Raw genomic sequence first — 24,752 nt, forward strand, 5'->3', positions numbered from 1 at the left:
ACTCAGTGAAAGAGAAAGATATTAAAAAGATGCTAAGCGTACATGGAAACAAAGTAAAAGAAAATTAAAAAGTGAAACTTGAACAATCATCCATTCTGCTAACAACTGTTTCATAGTTTTAAATAAGAGAGCTTTGTGTTATCAAGTTACTATTATATTCTTCATGTTCTGTTTTTCATGTATTGTGGCATTTTTAAAATTTTTATATTTACTCACAGGTAGTTAAAGCAATGATCCTCTGTAGAAGAAAGTAGTAAGATATAAAAAGTAAGGTAAAGGTAAGAATGTAATTTTGTAATGAATTTTATTTTGAAAGTATCAATAATTTCCTTCCTATGATGTGATGACCGTGTCAGCAGCAGAAACACGTCTCCTGATATTAAAGCCTCTGAACCAGATTTCTGCTGCTCAGATGTTAAAGCAGGTCGCTGGTTGACCTTTAGATGCTGCGGACTCGCACTATCTAAAGGTCACGGACCTGAGAAGTGACTGAATCTTTGGTTCGACAGTGACCTCTGGTGGCAACAAGCTGTGACTGTAGCTTCCTGAGAATTGCTTGCCTACTAAAGGAATAGAAAAGTGGGAACTATTTGAATGGAAGCTCATCCACATGTTTTGTTCATTCAGAATCAGGGACAACCTACATTTTCATATTGTTCTATATGTAGGACTTCTGTTAAGAGACTAAACTACAAATCCAGATATTGATTATTTTTTATTCATCCATAGAAATCATGTTTTTGGACCTGGACAGAACTCCAATAAGGAACAGGGTAACATGTGAGTGAAACCCAGGATCTTCTTCCTCCAAGGCAGAAGTGGCAACCAATCCATCTCCATGCAGCTGCTTTTCATTAAAATGAAAATAAAATTGATAATGATGACATTTATGTAAGAGGTGTTTGTTTGGAAGACTTGGATTAGATCTCTGAAGTCAACATCTACAGACAATCTTAAAAAATATTACTGTGACTGCAGGTACAATAACCATCCAGAGGGATTTTGTTTGTTGATTTCCAGCATCTCTCTGGTCGTGGATTGGTACCTTGACTTCGACATAATTCAACTCACTTTCACAAACATTTCAGACTACAAAACCAAACTCCGTGTAGAAGATGCATTTGAAGGCTAATATATACATTAACATGATTTGTGTTTTCTAAGAATCTTCAATGGATTTTTTTCAGAGTGCAGAAAAAAATAAAGATATAGAAAAAAACTCCAGGTATTAAAATACAGCAGCTATGTTTCCCGGTAAGAACTCCAGCTTAAAAGTAGAAAGAATTCCCCTTTTCTTTTTCTATTTGTCATATTGTTATACAAAGGAAATCCCACAAATGAACAAATACCCTTAATATAAAAATTAAGAAACAAGAAGTGATGTCAGAATCTGTTTTCCTCATTGCTGCATCTGCTTCTTCTACATGACAGGTGGTTTGATTTCTCGAGGAAAAATATCCCAGGAAGAGTCAAACCCAGGAACATGGTTCTTCCAGTCTGGCTGAAGAGGAGGATTGTTTAGAGCCATCAAGCAGCTCAGCCAGTAGCATTCAGAGGTCAGAGGTCTCAGATCCACCTTCACTTCCTCTGGAAATTCACCTAAACATTCTGGGAAACCAGTCTGAGAAGGAAACATTCAATGTTACACATTGATTGCTCCATCAGAGCTATAAATGTATCTGTTTTCTGTCTGGTTTCCAAACTGGATCTTCTGTAAACATACCTTCAGAAGTTCTTCTTTGTTGGTGTGGAACAGAACCATCTGCAGGTTCTGAACTGTGAGCTGTCTGTACTCTTTAACCTGGAACACAGGAAGATGCTTCTTACACACCTCCTCATGCTGATTACACACTTCCTCATGCTGCTTACACACTTCCTCATGCTGCTTACACACTTCCTCGTGCTGCTTACACACTTCCTCCTGCTGCTGCTTACACACCTCCTCATGCTGCTTACACACCTCATGCTGCTTACACACCTCCTCATACTGCTTACACACCTCCTCATGCTGCTTACACACCTCCTCATGCTGCTTTAATGATTCTGTAGAGAAAGCTGTTCTACAGTCCAGTTACCTTCTGAGGAGTCAGTCCACCGCTGGACTCAGACTGTTGGAACATCTCTTCTATCTGCTGCTTCCTTCTCTTCATTTTATCTGATGCATTTCCAAATGTTTTCTACAGAGATCAGTTCCATATCAGTCAAATGAGATCCACAGTGACATTAAACCCAGCAGGTAAACATCCTGAGATCAGATCTACCTGAATCAGATCTTTGGCCTCCTTTGGGTTGATCTTCCTGGACTTCAGCTGATCTTTGACTTTAGGCCACTGCAGCAGTTTCAGGTTGTCGTACATCTCAGTCAGTCTGGTTTTACTGACCGGGTTGTTCATGCTCTCAGTGTCTCCTGTTTTTAGTGAAGCGGCCATCTGTGTTGCCAGTCTGTCAAACAGTTAGTTTGGTTATTTATGCAGCAGGTCAGTAAATATGAGGTTTCATCTTTCTGTACCTGTCTTTGACTGATTTCAGTTCTTTCTGTTTTTTGACTGTTTCAGATCTGTGGAGGGAAAAGTGAAGCTTTGAGGGACACATAATTTGAGTTCAGTTATAATCAAACATTGATATAATATTAACAGTTGAATGAAGACCTGCAGATATAAATCATTAGGTTAAATATTAGGTGGGAACTAGCTAAACAAAATATTAGAAAAATTCTTACTGGGCCTTTGTGAGCTTCTCTTTGTAAAACGTCTCCATCTGAGTCATACTGTGTTAAAAGATACAAGTTATTAAAATCATCAGTTCTCTGATTTCTGGTTATTCATGGTATTTTATGGTAAATTTAAAAATCAAACCTTTCTTTGTGTTCACATCTTTGTGGGTTACAACGCTGGGGGCTGGATCTCACATCTGCTGATTCCTGCAGTCTTTAAGTAAATAAAATATTTGTCATTATTTACATGAATATGCAGGACTGAAGGCAGAAGGTAATTAAATAAATTTATATTATGCTGATTTACAAGAAGTGATGTCTTAAGATACGTCTTTGTATCTTATTCCTTTGCAGGTGAGTTTAGCAGAAGTAATCAAAACCAAACTAATTTGGGTTGCAGATTGCTGCTTAGAGAATTTATTTTCTTGAATTAATAAATTGATTCTCTGCTAAAAGCTTCCTCTTACAGTCAGTTGTTTGTGCTTTAGATCACAAGTGAAGCTTTAAAGATCGTTCCAGAACATGCTGGAGGGGAAAAACACTTTTAAAAGTCTAATTTAAGCAATCATGACTCATTCCTCACTGTTTAGCCTGCAGTATTTAAATGACATAATGCAAACAAAATGCAGATTTGACAGAACTGAATATAAATTTGAGCTGAGCTTGTTACGTGACTTATACCTCTGTTTGAGGGATTTCACTTCTTCCTCTTTTTGTTTCAGTTCAGATCTATGAGGGGAAAAATAAACAAAGTTTTAAAATAAATAACTAATAAACTATGCATTTAGTTATTCTTTATATATATATATATATATATATATATATATATATATATATATATAAATATATATAAGCTGAAAGCTCTTGAACCCTAATATTGTGATGATATTGTGATGGGGAGACAGAATAATTATTACCTCATATGATAAAGATCATTTTCATGTGATGCCTTTGTTTTGGTAAGCCTATGGCAAAGAATTGACTAATTAAATCTCCACAACACAGTTTATGCCATAAAATGACAGAAGTGTTTAAATGAGACACTAAGAATGATTTTCTTTGAGCTTGTTGTGTGAATTTTACCTTTCATTCAATGATTTCAATTCTTCTTCTTTGTTTCTTAGAGCAGATCTACAGAAAGGGAAATTGTGTGCAAAAATGTCAGTCTATGTGACCTGCCAAAGATTATTAATACTTCTGGCAGATTTACATAAAAAATATTCATCGAACCAAGAAGTTAGATTAAATGATTCTCTCAACAAGTGTTAAAATAATGTAACAGCAGTAGAGCTCAACCAGTATTGTTTATTCTATTGACACTGATACTGAAATATTCAAGGCATCTAACTGCCTGTGCTTTTAGCCTAATGATTTCATTTTCTTTTGTCTTTATAATGAAATGATTATTTACATGTAAATGTGATATTTCACTATTAAGATTGTGTAGAATCTCAGTCATTCATTTATGAATTTCTCAGTTTCAAGCTAGATATCTAATTAATAAGCTAAATATTTACTTAGCTGAAAACTGTGAAGTGACAGCTGTGATAGCTATGACAGTTATGAATGAATGAGAAACATGGTGAAAATATGGTTTAGAAAAACATTTTCCAACATGCAAAATAATTCAAATTATTGCTGGTAACTTTTAACAGTGTAACTTTATAAACTTTACAGTCCCTGGTGTCAGGCTCATGAATTGTAATCAGAGACAATCACCCTGACAGGCAACAGAGGAGACCATTGTTATCACTAATGAGGGAACCAAGGTCAATATTTAAATTCCTTTAAAAATGATGAGCTGAAAATTTATACCCTTATCAATTAAAACCTAACTACTGGCAATAAAACAAATCTTCTGTATAATTGCTAAACTAGACTTTCCTAGTTTGTTTTTTTTTGGTATTTAGATGATTCAAATCTTTGAAGTTGTAACATTTTCTTTGCCATCACCCTAATTTTTAGCTCCTTCTCCATAAACTGAACATATTCATTTACACTAAATACAAGTGCTTGAAAGACAAAGGGATAAATATACATAAAAGAAGTAAACTTCTCAAAATCCCTTAATCAGTGTAATTTCTAAAGAAATCTTACATTGTTTCCTCTAATTTCTGCTTATGAAGGTCTTCAGTTTCTGCAGCAGGTTTGGAAACAAATAACTGTCCTGCCATTCTGCAACAGAAAACAGAAGTATGACCTTTACATTTTTCATCTACAAAAATACTAATATTTCTTAGGATACATTGCAGAAAATACATTTTATAATTGTAAACAATTTATATAATTTTAAATGTTAAAGTACCTGTCTTTGAAGGAAGTGAATTCTTGCTGTTTTCGTCTCAGAGAGTTTCTGTTAAACAAAATGCTTGCATGTTATTGTAACAAAATCAATTAAAGGTTTTAATGTTGCCACTGATATTAAAACACTTATTAGATGAGAAACAAACTGAATGTATCATCCTGGTGCTACATCCTCTCTTAACCTGATATGCATTTTACATCTGTTACAGTTTTTAAACTTTAATAAGGTAAACAAAATATTACGTACTCTGTCACAATGAGTTTTTTCTCCATGTCTGTCAAACTGTAGAACATAAATAGTGATCTGAATTTAATATAAGTGAACAATCCAAAAACAATCCATCTCAAAACACAGAACAATAACATTTGCAAAAACTCTCAAAGTAACAATTTTTAAAAATGTACCAAGAAACGGATAATTGATATTGAAAACTCAGTATTATATAAGATGTTCAAGGTCTCCTGAATCAATACCTTTGATTTAGTGATCTCACTTCTTCCTCCTTTTGTCCTAAAATTGATCTGTAAAGAACACAAAACCATGTTATTTAATACAGATTTAAATGAACTTATAAAACATTGAGTCTTCATTGTTTTATTAGGTCATATATGTTGTATCTGTCCATGATCAATAATTTATTGGGTTATTGTCTCCTGTAAATAAACGAGTTGATCTCTTTTTCATGAGAAGTCAGTCTGAGTAAAGACATAACAGATACTTTTCTTCATAAATAGATTCAACAGGAACATCACAGAACTTGCATCACACTGAACTTATTTCATGATCTCTAAACAAACAAACTGTTAGATGAACTGTGACATTTAGCATCCTGATACCTGGAGCTGAGCATGTTCTGTTAGTTTGACATGTGAATAAAATCCATCATAACACGTTGAAGGAAAATTCTAGAATTGATGAGCAAATGGAGTTTCTCAGAGAAATAATGTTTAAAATGTGATATTTCAGATTGTGGGAACAATACCTTTTATTCATTGTCTCTAGTTCTACTTTTTTCCTGTATTTAACAGAAATATGCGAAATATATTTAAAGTTTATATGACCTCCAAAGAGCTTTAATGTGATGTAGACAAAACTAATGTTTTACAATCTATGATCAGAAAATATATTCTAGTCATTTCATGTAAAATCACATATAGAAAAATACCTAATCTCCTGGATCTCCTTGTTGTGAGAAGTTTCTCTCTCAGTCAGTCTGAGTTAAAGACATAACAGATACTTTTCTTCATAAACAGATTCAGCAGAAACAACAGAGAACTTGAAACACACTGAACTTCTTTCATGATCACTAAATAAACAAACTGTTAGATGAACTTTTCCACATAATATCCTAATATCTGGAGCTGAAACATGTTCTGTTAGCTTGTTGTGGGAACAATACCTGTTAATCTCTGATTTTAGTTCTTCATTTTCTCTTAAAGCAGATCTGTAGATTGGAAAGATTGAAAGTGAGAAAACCTTCAAATATTGTTAAATATTAAAAAAACAACATTACATAAACTCATAAGACTTTTTTGACATTTTAATAATGAGCAATTGTGCCCCAGCCTCATGTAGGAACTCTAAGCTCTCCTGTACATTTCAGAAATTAAACATATGACTGGGTACCATCGTCACCTTCCTAAAATAAAGGCCAAAAGAAACTTTGCTTGAAGTGTTTTATTTTTTCCCAAAAACACTTTCTCTGTAAAAAATGACTTATTAATCTATGAAGATAACGATAAAAATAAGAAAAGAACCGACCCTGGATAAAGTGGAAGAAAATGGATGGACGGACGGAAAAACTTACTTCACTTCATGGAGCTCTTTTTTATGAGAAGTTTCTGTCTCAGTCAGTCTGAGTAAAAGATAGAACAGATATAATTTTCTTCATAAACAGTTTCAACAAGAACACCAGAGAACTTGTAATGCATTAAACTTCTTCCATGATCTTTAAAAGAGCAAACTGTTAGGAGAATTTTATCATCCTGGTACCTGAAGATGAAACATGTTCTGTTAGCTTGATGTGTGAACAATACCTTTTAATAATTGATTGTAGTTCATTTTCCTTTTGTTTGAGGTTAGACCTGAGGAGAGAAGAATAAAATGTGTGAAAATATCTTATTTAGAGAAAAAGAGTCAATAGGATGATTCATTTATTTTGGCTTTTGACAAAACTACAGTGTTCTGGTAAACTGCATGTTTACTTTCACCCAACCTCAACTGAAACAAGGCAGAGTAACTTACATATCAACACAGCCCCTACAAAAAAACCTTTCTCAGACAAAAGTCCAACTCCAAGATGATTCTGTGAAACTAGGACTGAATCCTTGGACCTCAGGATCATTTAGAAACTCCAAATCTTCCTCCACATTTCAGTATTTACCCAGGTGATTTGGTTAAAATCTACTAGGAAAACCTCACTACTTACTTCACTTCATGCAGCTCATTTTCTAGTGATGTCTTTGTTTCACTCATTCTGTCATAAAGATTCCAGAACAAAACCATTCATTTCACATATTTCAAAGTAAAATCCCAGAACTGTTGAGTGAACTGAGATTCTCAAATTACAATATTTAAACTTTAATATTTTATGTCAAACTGTGGAAAAAATACCTTTGAATAACTGACTCCAGTTCTTTTTCTTTTTCCCTGTTTTCAGAGGAAAAAGAAGAAAGATATTTTAGATGTTTATGACCTTAAAATGGCTTTAATGTTGTCAATTAGACATAAATTCTGTTTTTATTCTCTATAATTAGTAATAATGTTTAATGTCTCATCTAAACACTTAATGCAGTAAAATACCTCATCATCTGGATCTTCTTTTCATGAGAAATCTCTGTTTCAGCCAGTCTGAGTTAAAGAAAGAACAGATCATGTTCCTCACAACATAGTTTTAACATGAACATTATGTTATCTTGTTGTGTGAACAAACCTTTTATGAACTGATTCTAGTTCATCTTCTTTCTGTTTCAGTGCAGATCTGAAAATTAAAGAATAACATTTCAGTTCTTCTTCATTCTGTGTTATCCTAGATCTATAAACGGTGAAATTATTTGCATAACACATATGTCAATTAATACTCCAGAAATATTAATAGTCTCTTCTTTAAATAAAATAAAAATGATTAAAGTATTTTTTTACCTCACATCATGAAGATTTATCTCCAGATATAGCACCATTATTTGTTCTTAATGTTCTTCCCAAATTAACATAATCAGCAAATTGCTCTCTACTTTCTTCTTACTGTCAATGTATCAATTTTAATGAACACTAGTTAATAAAAAAATAATAATAACAAAAAAAGTCCTACTTAATATCCTAACATCTGGTGATGGAACATGTTCTGTTAGCTTTCTGTGTGAACAATACCTTTAACTAATTTTACTTCTTTATCTTTTTGCTTAAAGTCATATCTGAACTATCATATCAATATAATTTGTGACAAATGGTAAATGAGATATTTTATTCATAATTGCATTTTAAAAAGTTACCAAGTGCTTTAGTACACTGCATGTTTACTTTCACCCATCCTCAACTGAAACAAGGCAGAGTAAGTTTTATAATATCACAAAAAAACAACAAAAAACATTTTCTAATAAACATCCAACTCCAAGATAGTTCTGTGAAACTACGACTGAATCCATGGATCGTAAGATCATGTAGGAACTCCAAAAACTCCTCCACAATTCATTGTTTACCCAGGTGATTAGAAAATCTATTAGGAAAAACTCTTACTTCACTTTATGGAGATCATTTTCCACTGATGTCTTCGTTTCAATCAATCTGTCGTAAAGATAAAATCAGTCATGTTTCTCACAGCACAGATTCAACAGGAACGTCAGAAAACATGCAATGCTTTGAACATTACTCATGATCTCTAAACAAGCAACAAAATGATAAATGAACTTTTCTACTTATTATTCTAATATCTGGAGCTGACACATGTTCCTTTAGCTTTGACTTGTGAAAAATACCTTTTATTCTCCGATTCCAGTTCTTCTTCTTTTTGTTTAAGGTTCGACCTGAAGAGTGAAGAATAAAATGTCTCAAAATCTCTTATTGTTATTTAGTCGATATAATGATTTATTTAGATATTATTTATTTTATATTGGCTTTGGACTAAATTACAGTGTTCTGGTGCACTACATGTTCACTTTGACCCAAACTAAACTGAAACAAGGCAGAGTAACATATTTATGTAGACCAAAAAAAGACAAAAACGTCACTTTGATAAAAGTCCAACTCCAAGATTGTGCTGTGAAACTAAGACTGCATAATATAGGATCTCCAAACCCTCCTCCATGTTTCATTATTTATCCAGGTGATATGAAAATCTACAAATAAAAACTTTTACTTCTCTCGCTGGAGCTGATTTTCTAGTGATGTCTTTGTTTCAGTCAGTCTGAGTTAAAGATAAAACAAATCATGTTCTTAAAAGATTCAGCAGGAACATTAGAGAACTTGTAATGCATTGAACTTCTTTGATGATCTCTAAACAAGCAAAATGTTAGATGATCTTTTTCCACTTAGCATTATGATACAGAGCTGAAACATGTTCTGTTAACTTGTGTGAACAATACCTGTTAATCTCTGATTTTAGTTCTTCATTTTCTCTTAAAGCAGATCTGTAGATTGGAAAGATTGAAAGTGAGAAAACTTTCCAATATGGTTAAATATATAAAAAAACATTACATAAACTCATAAGACTTTTTGACATTTTAATAATGAGCAATTGTGTTTCTACAACATGTGTTAAATATATTATCAATCACTGTTTCAAGAGAAGAATTAAAAAATACAAACTTCATCTCATGGAGCTCATTTTCATAAGCAGTCTGTGTTTCAGCCAGTCTGTGTTAAAATAAAGTAGATATGTTTACTTTGTAACACAAATTCTGAAGTGAAATCAATAAAGATGCAAAATTTCTAACAATGTAAACAAAAAACAGAAAACTTTACAGTAAGCCTGGACATGCAGCCATAAAACCTGTCAATCTCTCAATTTCTTTTTAAATAGTTTTGTGTGAATAACAGAAAACCACATTTTTTCTAAACAAGTCTTTCTTTTCTTCTCAACAAACAGGACTTCAGAAGTAATTATGCGATACTTTACAATAGAGTATTCAGCACAGAGTGGAAAACTCTGTGTGTCTGATTGGTCAACAAAGTCCAATAAAATTGTCTCAACAGGTCATAGTCAGCATTGGTTTCAATTAATGCTTAAAATAAAGATAAAATAATACCAGAACATGTCTTCTACAGTAAAAAAACAAAGCAAAAATTGCACCCACACACAAACATGCCCACACAAGATGCTTTCTATATTTGTCTCGTCCATCTAATTAATTCACCATCAAATGAACTTGCAATCAGAAATATGTTACGTTGAACAATGATGAGTACCTGTTAGAAACTGATATCAGTTCTTCTTCTTTTTGTTTAAGGTCATACCTGAAGAATAAAGAATAAAATCTTTGAAAAACTCTCCTTTTTATTTTGAGACAAATAGTAAATCCATTCATCCATCCAGTATTATAGACTCTTGTCTCTAGTGCAGATAGTACTGGTGCCAACGGTCAACGGGTGAGAGGCGGGGTACACCCTGGACAGATCACCAGTCCATCATTGGACAAATAGTAAGTAGGAAGATTTCTTTATTATTAGCATTTTAAATAATTATATAATGCTTTCATACACTACATGTTTGTTGTAGTGTATGAACCCAAGTGAAATAAGTCAGAGTAACCAATATATTACAATAAAAATAATATATAACTTCTCTGTGACAAAGTCCAAGTCTATGGTGGTTCTGTGGAACCAAGCCTGAATTCTTGGACCCCAGCCTCATGTGGGAACTCTAAGCTCTCCTGTACATTTCAGAAATTAAACATATGACTGGGTAACATCGTCACCTTCCTAAAATAAAGGCCAAAAGAAAATTTGCTTGAATTGTTTTCTTTTTTCCCAAAAACACTTTCTGTAAAAAATGACTTATTAATCTATGAAGATAACGATAAAAATAAGAAAAGAACCGACCCTGGATAAAGTGGAAGAAAATGGATGGGTAGATGGAAAAACTTACTTCACTTTATGGAGCTCTTTTTTATGAGAAGTTTCTGTCTCAGTCAGTCTGAGTAAAAGATAGAACAGATATAATTTTCTTCATAAACAGATTCAACAGGAACACCAGAGAACTTGTAATGCATTAAACTTCTTCCATGATCTTTAAAAGAGCAAACTGTTAGGAGAATTTTATCATCCTGGTACCTGAAGATGAAACATGTTCTGTTAGCTTGATGTGTGAACAATACCTTTTAATAATTGATTGTAGTTCATTTTCCTTTTGTTTGAGGTTAGACCTGAGGAGAGAAGAATAAAATGTGTGAAAATATCTTATTTAGAGAAAAAGAGTCAATAGGATGATTAATTTATTTTGGCTTTTGACAAAACTACAGTGTTCTGGTAAACTGCATGTTTACTTTCACCCAACCTCAACTGAAACAAGGCAGAGTAACTTACATATCAACACAGCCCCTACAAAAAAACCTTTCTCAGACAAAAGTCCAACTCCAAGATGATTCTGTGAAACTAGGACTGAATCCTTGGACCTCAGGATCATTTAGAAACTCCAAATCTTCCTCCACATTTCAGTATTTACCCAGGTGATTTGGTTAAAATCTACTAGGAAAACCTCACTACTTACTTCACTTCATGCAGCTCATTTTCTAGTGATGTCTTTGTTTCACTCATTCTGTCATAAAGATTCCAGAACAAAACCATTAATTTCACATATTTCAAAGTAAAATCCCAGAACTGTTGAGTGAACTGAGATTCTCAAATTACAATATTTAAACTTTAATATTTTATGTCAAACTGTGGAAAAAATACCTTTGAATAACTGACTCCAGTTCTTTTTCTTTTTCCCTGTTTTCAGAGGAAAAAGAAGAAAGATATTTTAGATGTTTATGACCTTAAAATGGCTTTAATGTTGTCAATTAGACATAAATTCTGTTTTTATTCTCTATAATTAGTAATAATGTTTAATGTCTCATCTAAACACTTAATGCAGAAAAATACCTCATCATCTGGATCTTCTTTTCATGAGAAATCTCTGTTTCAGCCAGTCTGAGTTAAAGAAAGAACAGATCATGTTCCTCACAACATAGTTTTAACATGAACATTATGTTATCTTGTTGTGTGAACAAACCTTTTATGAACTGATTCTAGTTCATCTTCTTTCTGTTTTAGTGCAGATCTGAAAATTAAAGAATACAATTTCAGTTCTTCTTCTTTCTGTTCAATTATTTGTTCCTAAAGTTCTTCCCAGATTAACATAATCAGCAAATTGCTCTCTGGTTTCTTCTTACTGTCAATGTATCAATTTTAATGAACACTAGTAACTAAAAAGAAAGTTGTTTCCTCTGAGTCAGAGGAAACAGCAGAAAGATGTTTTAGGTTTTTATGACCTTAAAAGAGTTTTATTGTTGTGATGTAGACATCAATTCAGTTTTTACAGTTTATAATCAGTGATTATATTTTAGTTAATGTCTAAACTAAACTCAAATGCAGAAAAATACCTCATCATCTGGAGCTCATTGTCATGTGATTCCAGGCTGTGGTAAAAATGAAATAGATAAAAGTTTTTCTGCAGTAAAATGAACTGAAACACCCAGATTTATATCTTATATTGTTATGTGTTATTTCAGGCTTTTGTGAGAAGAAAATACCTTTCATTGACTGATTTCAGTTCTTCTTCCTTCTTTACTAAAGCAGATCTATAAAAGGTGAAATTATTTGCTTTAGATACACAGCTCTAGAAAAAATGAAGAGCCCTCAGCACTGAGCCCCATTGAAAACCTCCTGGTTATTCCACCATTTGAAGATTCCTGAGTTAAAACATTAGTATTGCTGTTTCCAAATGAGTATGAACCTGTTCAGTCAGAAACAACCAGTCAGAGCCAGGAGGAGGGTCTTAGCGCTATCAGTCACCCTTGTGTACATGCTGCTCACACTCTCTCCCCTTTTCTCTCTGCTATGCTGCAGCTTCTCCCCATCAGCAGACGTTGCCATGAATGTTCAGGCTAGCTACCATGACAAGCGAATAAACAGTTTCCCTTGAACAGTAAGTTATTTCTCCTCCATAAGCTCAGTGAGTAGTGCATACATGAGCTTGATTGACAGCATTCTCCTCCTGGCTTTGCTAGGTTGTTTTTGAATGGGAGTGGCTAATTTCTAAAGCTAAAGTTTTTTTCTGATTATCTGTCTCATGTTATACTGTAAGGACATGGTGACAGTTCTAACAAACATGTAAAACAACCAAAAAAACCAAAACATTTTTTAATAAAAGTTATGTACCTCAGCTTTAATGGCACATGTAAAAACAAATAGAGAAAAATACCTCATCTTTTGGATCTCATTTTCATGGGATGTTTTTGCCTCAGCCAGTCTATTTTAAAATACAACAAATAGAAACTCATAACACAAATTTTGTAGGAAGTGTCACAATTTCCTAGTAAAAGTAGAACTATTGCATGATTATAGACAGAACTGAAATAGTTTTGATTGATGTTTTCGTTCAACTTCTTAGCAATACCTTTCATTGACTGATTTAACTTCTTTTTCTTTTTCTTCTAAAGCAGATCTGTGGAGGAGAAAATGAAGCATTAAACAAGAGCTCACAAGAGCTTTGATGTAATGTAAACATTATTAATGTTTCTACCGTTTATGTTCAGTAATTGTATTTTAGTTAATATCTCATGTAAAAGCAAACAGAAAAATACAGCATCTCTTGGAGCTGCTTTTCATGAGAAGTCTCTGTCTCAGTCAGTCTGAGTTAAAGATATAACAGATAATTCTCTACATTAAACAGATTCAAAAGGAACATCAGAGAATTTGCAATGCAATAAACTTCTTTCATGATCACTAAACAATCAAACAGTTAGTAGAAATTTTTCACTTAATATCTTAATATCTGGAGCTGAAACATGTTCTGTTAGTTTGTGTGAACAATACCTTTTAATCTCTGATTCCAGTTCTTTTTCTTTTTGTTTAAAGTTTGACCTGAAGAGTGAAGAATAAAATGTGTAAAAAACTATTAGTTATTTAGTCCATAGGATGATTTATTTATATTGGCTTTTGACAAAATTACAGAGTTCTGGTACACTGCATGTTTACTTTGATCCAAACTCAAACTCAGAGTAACATATTTATTTACACACAAAAAAAGTCCAACACCAAGATTATTCTGTGAAACTAAGACTGGATACTTGGACCTCAGGATCATGTAGGATTTCCAAAGCCTCCTCTACATTTCATTATTTACCCAGGTGATTGAGTTATATGAGAATCTACAAATAAAAACTCTTACTTCACTTGCTGGAGCTGATTTTCAAGTGATGTCTTTGTTTCAGTCAGACTGTAATAAAGATACCAGAATAAAACCATTAATTTCACATTTCTGATATAAAATCCCAGAACTGATGAGTGAACTGAGATTCTCAGGTTACAATTATGAAGCCTAGGCGTAAATTCAAGCTGTGAGACTCTCTTCAGCCTATTGACATCATCTATTACCACGCCTCCGCCTCAGCTAACCTCCTCCCCGTCCGCCCCCTCATCTTCCCGTTCATCTTCCAGGCCCCTCCAGGCTCCTTCCTTTTCAGGCTCTGCTCCACCAAGCCTGTCTTGTCCCGGGGGAAGATTACCCTTAGCTTCGCCCCGAGCCGATCATCTCAGCTCGTGGTGATTCTCAGCACTTCTGCCGGTGACCGAGCGCCAAAACGTTCGGGCCAATAAAACTTTTTAACTGCCGATTTTCTCTGTGTGAGTCTCTACAGATTGAATTTAAACTGTAATGTTTTATGTCAAACTGCGGGAAAAATACCTTTGATTGACTGACTTCAATTCTTTTTCCTTTTCCCTGTTTTCAGAGGAAACAGCAGAAAGATATTTTAGAGTTTTATAAGAGTTTTGATGTTGTGATTTAGACATGAAATGTGTTTTTACACTATAATCAGTAATCCTATTTAAATAATGTCTCATTTAAACACAAATGCAGAGATATACCTCATAATCTGGAGCTCATTTTCATGTGACTCCAGTCTGTGATAAAGAGGAAATAGATAAATATTCTTCCCAACATCAAATCTGCAGTAAAATGAACTGAAAGACTCAGATTCATATCTCATATTGTAATGTATTTCAGCCTTTAGTGAGAAGAAAATACCTTTCATTGACTGATATCAGTTCATCTTCTTTCTGTCGTAGGTTAGATCTATAAAGGGTGAAAATATTTGCATTAGACAAATGTCAGTTAATACTCCACAAATGTTATTAGTCTCCTCATTAAATTTAAAAAATCTGAACGTTTGTGTTATCAAAGCGACAATTAAAGTATATTTTTACCTCACATCATAAAGATCTGCTTCCAGAGAAACATTTTCTACAGTGAGGCTGTTTGAAAATAAGAGTATCTTTGTTTAAACCATACATTGTTAGTAAAGTTTTTTTTCAAATTAACATAATCAGTAAAAAAAAAAGTGATCCCTAATTTATTCTTACAGTCTACATATTAATTTTAATAAACACTATTAACTATAATAAAATACTGAATTTGGCATGCAGATTAATAATCTATACTGTGATGTGTTCGTTCAGATTATTGTGTGAAATGTACCTTTTAGCTACTGATTTAAATTCTTCCTAATGCTTTAAAAACATGTTTTAAAGGAAATAATACAAATGTGTCCTTTGGATCAATGTGCATTTAATAAAAATGTTCTTCAGTCTTTGTCCAAAATTAATATAAATACAGAGAAATAAAATCATACCTAATCTGCTGTAACTCAGCTACATAAGAACTTTGTATTTCAGGTAGTCTGTTAAAAAGAGAAATTTATAACAGATTGATTTTATAACATCACAGATTCAACAGGAACATCAGAGAACCTGCAGCACATAAAAAAATTTCTAAACAAGCAAACTGTTAGTTGAACTTTCTCACTTAATATTGTAATATCTGGACATGAAACATCTTCTTTTAGTTTGATCAATACCTGTTATTAATCAATTGTAGCTCATATTTTTGCTTAAGGTCATATATAAAGAGTGAAGAACAAAATGTCTGAAAAGCTTTTGTTGTTATTTGTGGCAACTGGTAAAAGAGATATTTTATTCATAGTGGCATTTAAAAAAATACAAAGTAATCTGTTATACTGCATGTTTCCTTTGACTGGAACTTTGATCTGTGAAACTAAGAATGCATCTTTGGACCTCAAGATCATGTAATGTAGGAGCTCAAAGCCCTCATCTATATTTCATTATTTACCCAGATAATTGGGTTATATAAAAATCTACAAATAAAAACTCTTACTTCTTTTGCTGGAGCTCATTTTCTAGTGATGTCTTTGTTTCAATCAGACTGTGGTAAAGATACCAGAACACAACCATTAATTTCACAGATATTGAAGTAAAATCCCAGACCTGATGAGTGAATTGAGATTCTCAGACTGTAATATTATAAAGTAATGTGTTCTTTCCGATTGTGGGAAAAATACCTTTGATTGACTGACTTCAATTCTCCTTCCTTTTCCCTGTTTTCAGAGGAAACATAAGGAAGATATTTTAGGTTTTTATGACCTTAAAAAAGTTTTAATGTTGTGATGCAGACATAAACTAAGTTTTTACACTCTATAATTATCACAATTTAATTAATGTCTCATCTAAACACAAATGCAGAGAAATACCTCATCATCTGGATTTCCTTTTCATGAGTAATCTCTGTTTCAGCCAGTCTGGGTTAAAGAAAGAACAGATCATGTTCCTCACAACATAGTTTTAACATGAACATTATGTTATCTTATTGTGTGAACAAACCTTTTATTAACTGATTCTAGTTCTTCTTCTTTCTGTTTCAGTGCAGATCTGAAAATTAAAGAATACAATTTCTAAAAATCCTCAATGTTTGCTGGAATCAAACCCCATATAGTCTAGTTATTTTTACATGTGAAAACAAATAGAGAAAAATACTTCAACATCTGGAGCTCATTGTCATGTGATTCCAGCCTGTGATAAAGAGGCAATAAATATTCTTCCAAACATCAATTCTCTCGAAAAATGAACTGAAACACCAGATTTATGTTATATTGTAATGTATTAATTTAAGCATTTGTGAGAAAAATAAATTTTATTGACTGATCTATAAACGGTGAGAATATTTGCATTAGACATGCCAGTTAATGCACTAGAAATGTTTTTAACCTCTGCATTACATTAAAAAAAATCTGAAAGTTGTGCTTCATCAAAACAATGATTAAAGTATATATTTTATCTCACATCATGAAGATTTATCTCCAGAGATATTTTACAAATATTTGCTATCGAAGTTCTTTCCAAGTTAACATCATCAGCATCTTTGTCTTTATTATCTTCTTACTATCAATGTATTAATTTTATTAAATTATAGTAATACTGAATTTGTACATGAAGATTAATAATGTTAACTGTGATGTTTTCTTTCAGATTGTTGTGTGAAAGGCACATTACTGATTTAAGTTCTTGCTAATTTCTTTATCCCAAAAATCACTTCTGGTAAAAAATGACAAAGGCCATTATTTTTGGAAAGTATCAATAAAACAAGAAGAAAACTTACTTCACTTTATGGAGATCTTTTTCATGAGAAGTCTCTGTCTCAGTCAGTCTGAGTTAAAGATATGATCAATCATTTTCTTCATAAACAGATTAAACAGGAACATCAGAGAATTTGCAATGCATTAAACTTCTTTCATGATCACTAAACAAGCAAACAGTTAGTAGAACTTTTTCACTTAATATCTTAATATCTGGAGCTGAAACATGTTCTGTTAGTTTGTGTGAACAATACCTTTTAATCTCTGATTCCAGTTCTTTTTCTTTTTGTTTAAAGTTTGACCTGAAGAGTGAAGAATAAAATGTGTAAAAAACTATTAGTTATTTAACTAATAATAACTAATAGTTATTCACTTTATTAATGAATAAGTCCATAAAGGATGATTTATTTATATTGGCTTTTGACAAAATTACAGTGTTCTGGTACACTGCATGTTTAATTTGATCCAAACTCAAACATATTTATTTACACACACACAAAAAAAAGTCCAACTCCAAGATGGTTCTGTGAATCTAAGACTGGATACTTGGACCTCAGGATCATGTAGGATTTCCAAAGTCTCCTCTACATTTCATTATTTACTCAGGTGATTGAGTTATATGAGAATCTACCAATAAAAACTCTTACTTTACTTGCTGGAGCTGATTTTCTAGTGATGTCTTTGTTTCAGTCAGACTGTGATAAAGATAATAGAATAAAACTATTAATTTCACATTTCTGATATAAAATCCCAGAAATGATGAGTGAACTGAGATTCTCAGATTATAATATTTAAACTGTAATGTTTTATGTGAAACTGTGGGAAAAATACCTTTGATTGACTGAATTCAATTCTTTTTCCTTTTCCCTGTTTTCAGAGGAAACAGCAGAAAGATATTTTAGGTTTTTATTACCTAAAAAATAAGAGTTTTATTGTTGTGATGTAGACATCAATATAGTTTTTACAGTGTATAATCAGTAATCATTTTTTAGTTAATGTCTCAACTAAACTCAAATGCAGAAAAATACCTCATCTTCTGGAGCTCATTGTCATGTGATTCCAGGCTGTGATAAAGAGGAAATAGATAAATATTCTTTCCAACACCTGCAGTAAAATGAACTGAAACACCAGATTTATTTTATATTGTAATGTATTATTTTAGGCTTTTGTGAGAAAAATACCTTTTATTGACTGATTTTAGTTCTTCTTCTTTCTGTTTTAGGTCAGATCTATAAATGGTGAAAATATTTGCATTAGACATGTCAGTTAATGCACTAGAAATGTTTTAATCTCGTCATTAAATTTAAAAGTCTGAAAGTTGTGCTTCATCAAAACAATAATTAAAGTATATATTTTACCTCACATCATGAAGATTTATCTCCAGAGATATATTACAAATATTTGCTATCAATGTTCTTTCCAAATTAACATCATCAGCATCTTTGTCTGTATTTTCTTTTTACTGTCAATATATTAATTTTATTAAATTATAGTAATACTGAATTTGAATGTGAAGATTAATAATGTTAACTGCGATGTTTTCTTTCAGATTGTTGTGTGAAAGGCACATTACTGGTTTAAGTTCTTGCTAATTTCTTTATCCCCAAAACCACTTTTGGTAAAAAATGACAAAGGCCATTATTTTTTGGAAAGTATCAATAAAACAAGAAGAAAACTTACTTCACTTTATGGAGATCTTTTTCATGAGAAGTCTCTGTCTCAGTCAGTCTGAGTTAAAGATATGATCAATCATTTTCTTCATAAACAGATTAAACAGGAACATCAGAGAATTTGCAATGCAATAAACTTCTTTCATGATCACTAAACAAGCAAACAGTTAGTAGAACTTTTTCACTTAATATCTTAATATCTGGAGCTGAAACATGTTCTGTTAGTTTGTGTGAACAATACCTTTTAATCTCTGATTCCAGTTCTTTTTCTTTTTGTTTAAAGTTTGACCTGAAGAGTGAAGAATAAAATGTGTAAAAAACTATTAGTTATTTAACTAATAATAACTAATAGTTATTCACTTTATTAATGAATAAGTCCATAAAGGATGATTTATTTATATTGGCTTTTGACAAAATTACAGTGTTCTGGTACACTGCATGTTTAATTTGATCCAAACTCAAACATATTTATTTACACACACACAAAAAAAGTCCAACTCCAAGATGGTTCTGTGAATCTAAGACTGGATACTTGGACCTCAGGATCATGTAGGATTTCCAAAGTCTCCTCTACATTTCATTATTTACCCAGGTGATTGAGTTATATGAGAATCTACCAATAAAAACTCTTACTTTACTTGCTGGAGCTGATTTTCTAGTGATGTCTTTGTTTCAGTCAGACTGTGATAAAGATAATAGAATAAAACTATTAATTTCACATTCCTGATATAAAATCCCAGAAATGATGAGTGAACTGAGATTCTCAGATTATAATATTTAAACTGTAATGTTTTATGTGAAACTGTGGGAAAAATACCTTTGATTGACTGAATTCAATTCTTTTTCCTTTTCCCTGTTTTCAGAAGAAACAGCAGAAAGATATTTTAGGTTTTTATTACCTAAAAAATAAGAGTTTTATTGTTGTGATGTAGACATCAATATAGTTTTTACAGTGTATAATCAGTAATCATTTTTTAGTTAATGTCTCAACTAAACTCAAATGCAGAAAAATACCTCATCTTCTGGAGCTCATTGTCATGTGATTCCAGGCTGTGATAAAGAGGAAATAGATAAATATTCTTTCCAACACCTGCAGTAAAATGAACTGAAACACCAGATTTATTTTATATTGTAATGTATTATTTTAGGCTTTTGTGAGAAAAATACCTTTTATTGACTGATTTTAGTTCTTTTTCTTTCTGTTTTAGGTCAAATCTGTAAATGGTGAAAATATTTGCATTAGACATGTCAGTTAATGCACTAGAAATGTTTTTAGTCTCTTCATTAAATTTAAAAATCTGAAAGTTGTGCCTCATCAATACAATAAAATGATGTTATAGATTGACTTACTTTGTCTGCTGAAGTTCATCTTCACAAGTCCTAAGACTGTCAAAAAGATCACAGAATGAAAAGTTACACCATTATAAAAGTGTTATTACAGAGGCAATAGATTTTAATCCCACCAATTTAAAGTTATGAAAATATGAAACATGTATGAAAATGTAGTAAAGTCTTAATTTCTCCAATGATGAAATTCCTCCATGAATGAACAATACCAAATTTTGTGTCCTCATTCAGTCATACATGCACTTTATCCCTGACATTCTCTTCACTTCCACAACTCTAAATTGTAGTTCTGTCTATAGTAAAACAACATTTTCCCTGTGGCTCTTAACCCTCCATTCCTTTTTTTGTTTGTTTCACTGCATTTTACAAAATTGCCTTTTTGTTTCATTCTTTTATCAGGATTTAGACCAGAAATATAAGTTTATAATGCATTCTGGAGTTTAAACATTGATAAATTCAATGCAATACAAAACGCAGTTGTTTGCCTCCTGAAAATGTTTTCTACTGATTATATTTTTTTAGATTATTTGTAACTTTTTCAGATCTTTTGGTCATTAGAGATGTTCTCAGTATGACTTCTGAAACTGAGCTAAGCTTTCTGAATAAAATAGTTTAATCACAGGTAGTTTATTGTTTTATTGAGGGAAGCCAGAAGACCAGGTTGGAATTAATATCTTTATTGTTTAATGAATGAAATAATCATTTGCCATTTGCGTTTTATATTTATTCAGGTCTTTGTTCAATAATAATAACAATAGTTTGATGATCTGAAACATTTCAATGTGACATAAAAAAAAAAAAGATGAAACATCTATGTGGGCAAACACTTTTTCATTGCAAGGTATTTTATGTCATTTTCAAAAGGATTTACGCAACTTAAACATTTAAGGTTACCACACAACATCTGGAGTGTTCATCTTACCTTATTATCTCTTCCTCAACTTGTTGAGGTTGTTTCAACTTTTTCGACTTTTCCGACTTTCCTGACTTTTCCGACTGTTTCGTCTTTTTCTTACACGGACTATAGAGAAAAAAATGAATAGATTTAGAATAAAATATAATGCTAAAACAGACATACAAATGTATAAATCTGTGTTCTTTTCAAGCTGTTAATTTTATCAGTCTAGTGCTTTAAAAAACCTTTTCTATAGATTCTGCATACATCACTTCCAAAAGTCGTGATTTTCTATTTTCTGGGAATCAGCAGGTCACCCTGGCTGTGAAGAAACACTGCAGTCCCAGTTGCTCACAGCTTCACCATTATGTTTTATTGTTGGTATGATGTTGTTTTTAATCAAATGTTTGCTTGTTTTATCCCAGATGCAATGAGACACATCTTTCAAAAAGATTACATATTTAATTTTTGACATATTATAATATTTTAAGACACTTGTTTTAAAATATTATTTTGTTGAATGTTTTAGTCAGTTTTTGTTTTCCACTATTAATCATCCCATTTATGTAATTTTGTCTAATTTTTTTGCATATTACAGTCGTGAACTTTGACCTTTACCGAGGTAAATGTGCCCTGCAGCACTTCAGTTGTGCTTTTTGTAACCCCCTCTAATCATTATCTATTTTTTCTTGGTATAATTTTAGCTTGCCAGTAACTTGTTGCATGGTTTATTTATTTGTGGTTAATGATTCATATTGTGGTTCTAGTAAAATCTCAAAGCCAAATAAATCACTTTGTAAGTAACAGATGTAAATGACTTTGTCTGTTATAATTTGTGAATAATTTCTTTAGATTGAGGCAGAACTTATATTTTAAGTGGTTTCTTGATTCAGTGTGGCTGGTCAAACTGAACTCAGATTTCTAAAAACCTGGTAAATCACAACTAATTCATGTAATTCACTTTTTTTCCTTGAAAAATGAATTAATTTTATCACGTGTATTTTTGCTATTACTCAGGTTTTCTGTGTCTCATAACTTTTTTTAATAATTAAGTGTGACCAAAAAGCAAAGATTGAGGAAGTTTTTTGTTTGTTTTATTTAGTTTTTTCTTTCACAGCATTTTTTTTGCTTATTGAATGACGTATTACTATCATGGTCCTCACATCCCTTAATTAAGTTGTGAGGAAGTTTCTCTGTTTGTTCTTATGTTAAAGACTCTAATCTACCAGTGGCCAAGAAGTTGTACTTGGAGAATGTGAACCTTGGAATCAGAGTCCCAATTCAAAATGATAATCATGTAGAACACCAAAATAACCTAATCTCATTTCTCAGTATGAGTTTGTTGGTTCCTCTACTATAATGTTGTAGCTGAAATGAGGTTTGACGACTAATAATGTCACACTTCCTGGTAATGCAGGAAAAACTAAAGTCTCCAACATAATCTGATTATTATTCATCTGCAACAACAGAGGTCGCTGTTGTGCATATCTATAATGAACCACTGAGTAAATTTCTCTCATTATAAAATTTTGATTTATCTCGCATCTTCATAAATATTCATGAAATTAATAATTTGTCATCTTCTGTTGACTTGCAATTAACACTTTTAAATACAATTTATCTTTTGGATGTTATGATCCTACACTCACACTGAGGTACAATGGATTGGCTCTTGTCTTGTCTGATTACATATGAGTTTTTTAGTAACACAATTTTAAATCAACAGGTTTAATATCACTAAGATACTACTGTAAAGATATTTCTCTTACCAGTTCCCCATTATGACTTCTCTCTTCTGAACTCTCCGTCTACATCAGTCGGTCCGTACCGTCGACACGGAGAAAACACAAATACATTCTGATGAAGGTTTACTATCTCTTTTACTTTTTACTTGACATCAGGACTTACTGGTTTCTGGAATGTGTGACTCATTAGTCATAGTGGCAGACTTTAGCACTGCACCGAAAAGATGTGCTTACTGAGTTATACAAAAGAATTCAACAGCTAAAGTTTTAAAATAGTGGAAGAAAACAACATCCAATTTTTTAACAAATACAAAAAAAAAACCTCAGTTTTGGAACAAGTTCTAAAACATATAACAGTTTACACAAAACAAGCAATAAAACCTTTATTCTACATATGGTTAATCTTTTTACTCGTGCAGACTCTGTTTTGGTTTTATCTGAAAAAGGAGAACATTTGTGCATTCGACCCTTCCCACTGTCCAAAGGACCACAAGATGGCACACTTTCTTCATTTTACAAAGCTATAAAAGTCATCCTGCCTTCTCTGGAAAGTTCATGGTTAAAACATTCAGTGATGAACATTTGTATTTAATGAGAAACTCATAAAAATCTTGCTTCCTTAAATCCATCTCTGTATTTTTAAGACCAACTGAATATTTACAATGTTATTGTGTAGACTAGCCTTATGGGAGGACTATAAAAATTTTTTATTAAAATCATATTTTTCTGACATGGCCTTTAGTTCCAACAGTAAAAACAGGTTAGAAAACAAAAAAGAAACTTCATTCAAAGAGGAACCAATGAAGGCATGATCCTTCACACCATGATTGACATGAAGATCTTTCATTTTGTGGAAGCAGCTGTCATCTTTATTGTTTCAGCCTTGTCCTTCAGACATATAGCTCCAAATTGTTGAAGAAATGTTTAGAATATTTGCAGCATCTACTTATTTTTAATATGTAACTGTGTATTGTTTAAATTAAACTGTGAAAAGTTATTTAAAAAATAAAAAAGTACCTTAATCTGTCCTCTAAAAAGCAGAATTTAATATTTTAAAAATAGTTTTGCTATAAAAAAGTAAAGGCAAATTATTGGCGGACAACATATGTACATGTATGTTTTCAAAAAGCAATGTTGTTAATGTTTTTGTTTTGTTTTTTTCCACTGGTTTGCAGGACAAAATGCAGTTTGTTCCAATGAAACTGACCCAAAGCTCCTTGCTGCAGCAAGTTCTGCAAAAAAGATTGACATTGACTATGACACACCAAGCAGCATCTTTCATTTTTGTTTCTTGCCACCTGGAAAATATGCGTGTTGTTTTTTTAAATAAAGCTTAAGGAAGTATGAGAGTGATCATTTTCTGAGGAAGGAATTATAATTTTCTCTTGTAGATGAAAAGACCAACCCAACAACATATCTTCTGTTTATGTGCTTTTCTATTTCCTTATGCT

At 32.1% G+C, this 24,752-nt stretch overlaps 1 protein-coding gene and 2 long non-coding RNA genes across 3 annotated transcripts; all 3 read right to left on the reverse strand.

Annotated features, from left to right (window-relative positions):
• Positions 1-696: 696 nt before the first annotated feature.
• LOC114148759 (interaptin-like) lies at positions 697-20,492 on the reverse strand. Its single transcript, XM_028024239.1, has 41 exons — positions 20,482-20,492; positions 20,329-20,364; positions 20,132-20,167; positions 19,948-19,995; positions 19,556-19,603; positions 19,325-19,372; positions 18,826-18,873; positions 18,673-18,708; positions 18,476-18,511; positions 18,292-18,339; positions 17,899-17,946; positions 17,668-17,715; positions 17,046-17,081; positions 16,893-16,940; positions 16,763-16,810; positions 11,907-11,942; positions 11,722-11,769; positions 11,330-11,377; positions 11,101-11,148; positions 10,422-10,469; positions 9,822-9,869; positions 9,599-9,643; positions 9,373-9,420; positions 8,993-9,040; positions 6,418-6,462; positions 6,184-6,231; positions 6,001-6,033; positions 5,492-5,539; positions 5,265-5,300; positions 5,019-5,066; positions 4,811-4,888; positions 3,797-3,844; positions 3,631-3,678; positions 3,395-3,442; positions 2,856-2,927; positions 2,720-2,767; positions 2,510-2,557; positions 2,262-2,442; positions 2,076-2,177; positions 1,724-1,801; positions 697-1,621 (listed from the first exon to the last, which is right to left on the reverse strand). The coding sequence occupies exons 2-41, from the start codon at positions 20,331-20,333 to the stop codon at positions 1,421-1,423; spliced, it is 2,208 nt and encodes a 735-aa protein (XP_027880040.1). The 5' UTR covers positions 20,334-20,364; positions 20,482-20,492; the 3' UTR covers positions 697-1,420.
• LOC114148788 (uncharacterized) lies at positions 12,750-13,642 on the reverse strand. Its single transcript, XR_003596341.1, has 3 exons — positions 13,612-13,642; positions 13,417-13,464; positions 12,750-12,793 (listed from the first exon to the last, which is right to left on the reverse strand). It is a non-coding gene; the product is annotated as an uncharacterized LOC114148788 (long non-coding RNA).
• A 172-nt stretch (positions 20,493-20,664) lies between the features above and the next one.
• Positions 20,665-23,451, reverse strand: LOC114148784 (uncharacterized). The gene is made up of 3 exons (XR_003596336.1): positions 23,326-23,451; positions 21,584-21,682; positions 20,665-20,700 (listed from the first exon to the last, which is right to left on the reverse strand). It is a non-coding gene; the product is annotated as an uncharacterized LOC114148784 (long non-coding RNA).
• Positions 23,452-24,752: the final 1,301 nt, after the last annotated feature.

Source organism: Xiphophorus couchianus, chromosome 7 (genome assembly GCF_001444195.1).
Source record: "Xiphophorus couchianus chromosome 7, X_couchianus-1.0, whole genome shotgun sequence".
NCBI lineage: Eukaryota > Metazoa > Chordata > Actinopteri > Cyprinodontiformes > Poeciliidae > Xiphophorus > Xiphophorus couchianus.